The sequence below is a fragment of the Egretta garzetta genome, unplaced genomic scaffold (genome assembly GCF_000687185.1).
Source record: "Egretta garzetta isolate BGI_Z169 unplaced genomic scaffold, ASM68718v1 scaffold316, whole genome shotgun sequence".
Taxonomy (NCBI): Eukaryota; Metazoa; Chordata; class Aves; order Pelecaniformes; family Ardeidae; genus Egretta; species Egretta garzetta.
The window spans coordinates 310,908-311,464 of NW_009259971.1; the positions used below are offsets into that span (position 1 = coordinate 310,908).

Consider the following 557-nt stretch of genomic DNA (forward strand, 5'->3'; position numbering starts at 1 on the left):
GGCTCCGTGCGGCCCACAGGCGCCGCGCGTCCCGCAGCGACCTGTTTAGCAGCCGTGTTGGAACGTCACACAGCGGATTTCTGCTCTTGTTATCCCACGTGTAAATTGTTTGTTTCCAATAACGAACACGAAAATATTTCATAACAGCTCCTCCTTCCCTTAACTACCGCGCCAATCTAAATACCGGAGGGAGCCAACCAAACCCAGGGCCCCACTCCTTTCGTGCGGCGGTGCCTGCACCCCCCGAGGGCTGGAGCCTTCAGTTCCCAGGATCTGGCCCGGTGCTCCCCTGGGGGAGGCGAGTGGCTCCCCGCCCTCCCTGCTGGCCGCCCGGCCCCTGCTTTTGCCCGTGCCCGGGCCGACCGGGGGCGCAGGGGGGTGTAAGGTGAAGGCCGGTGATCCTTTGGTCTCCTGTCTTGGAGCTGTGGTTGCAGTGATTGGAAATTTTTGCTTTCCTTTCCAGCTGCCTCTCCGTGTCGGTAAATGACATCGTGCTTCGGCAGCTGACAGCGACCCTGCCCGGCCTGGTAAGCCCACGGCTGGCCCCCTTCCGTAGC

General features: G+C 61.9%; 1 protein-coding gene across 1 annotated transcript in view; it reads left to right on the forward strand.

Moving 5' to 3' along the window:
* Positions 1-557, forward strand: part of LOC104127636 (BPI fold-containing family B member 4) — an 18,019-nt gene that overhangs the window by 5,444 nt on the left and 12,018 nt on the right. The window contains exon 5 of the mRNA XM_035895834.1: positions 464-527. Coding sequence (XP_035751727.1) covers positions 464-527 — 64 coding nt within the window. The remainder of the gene's footprint in view (positions 1-463; positions 528-557) is intronic.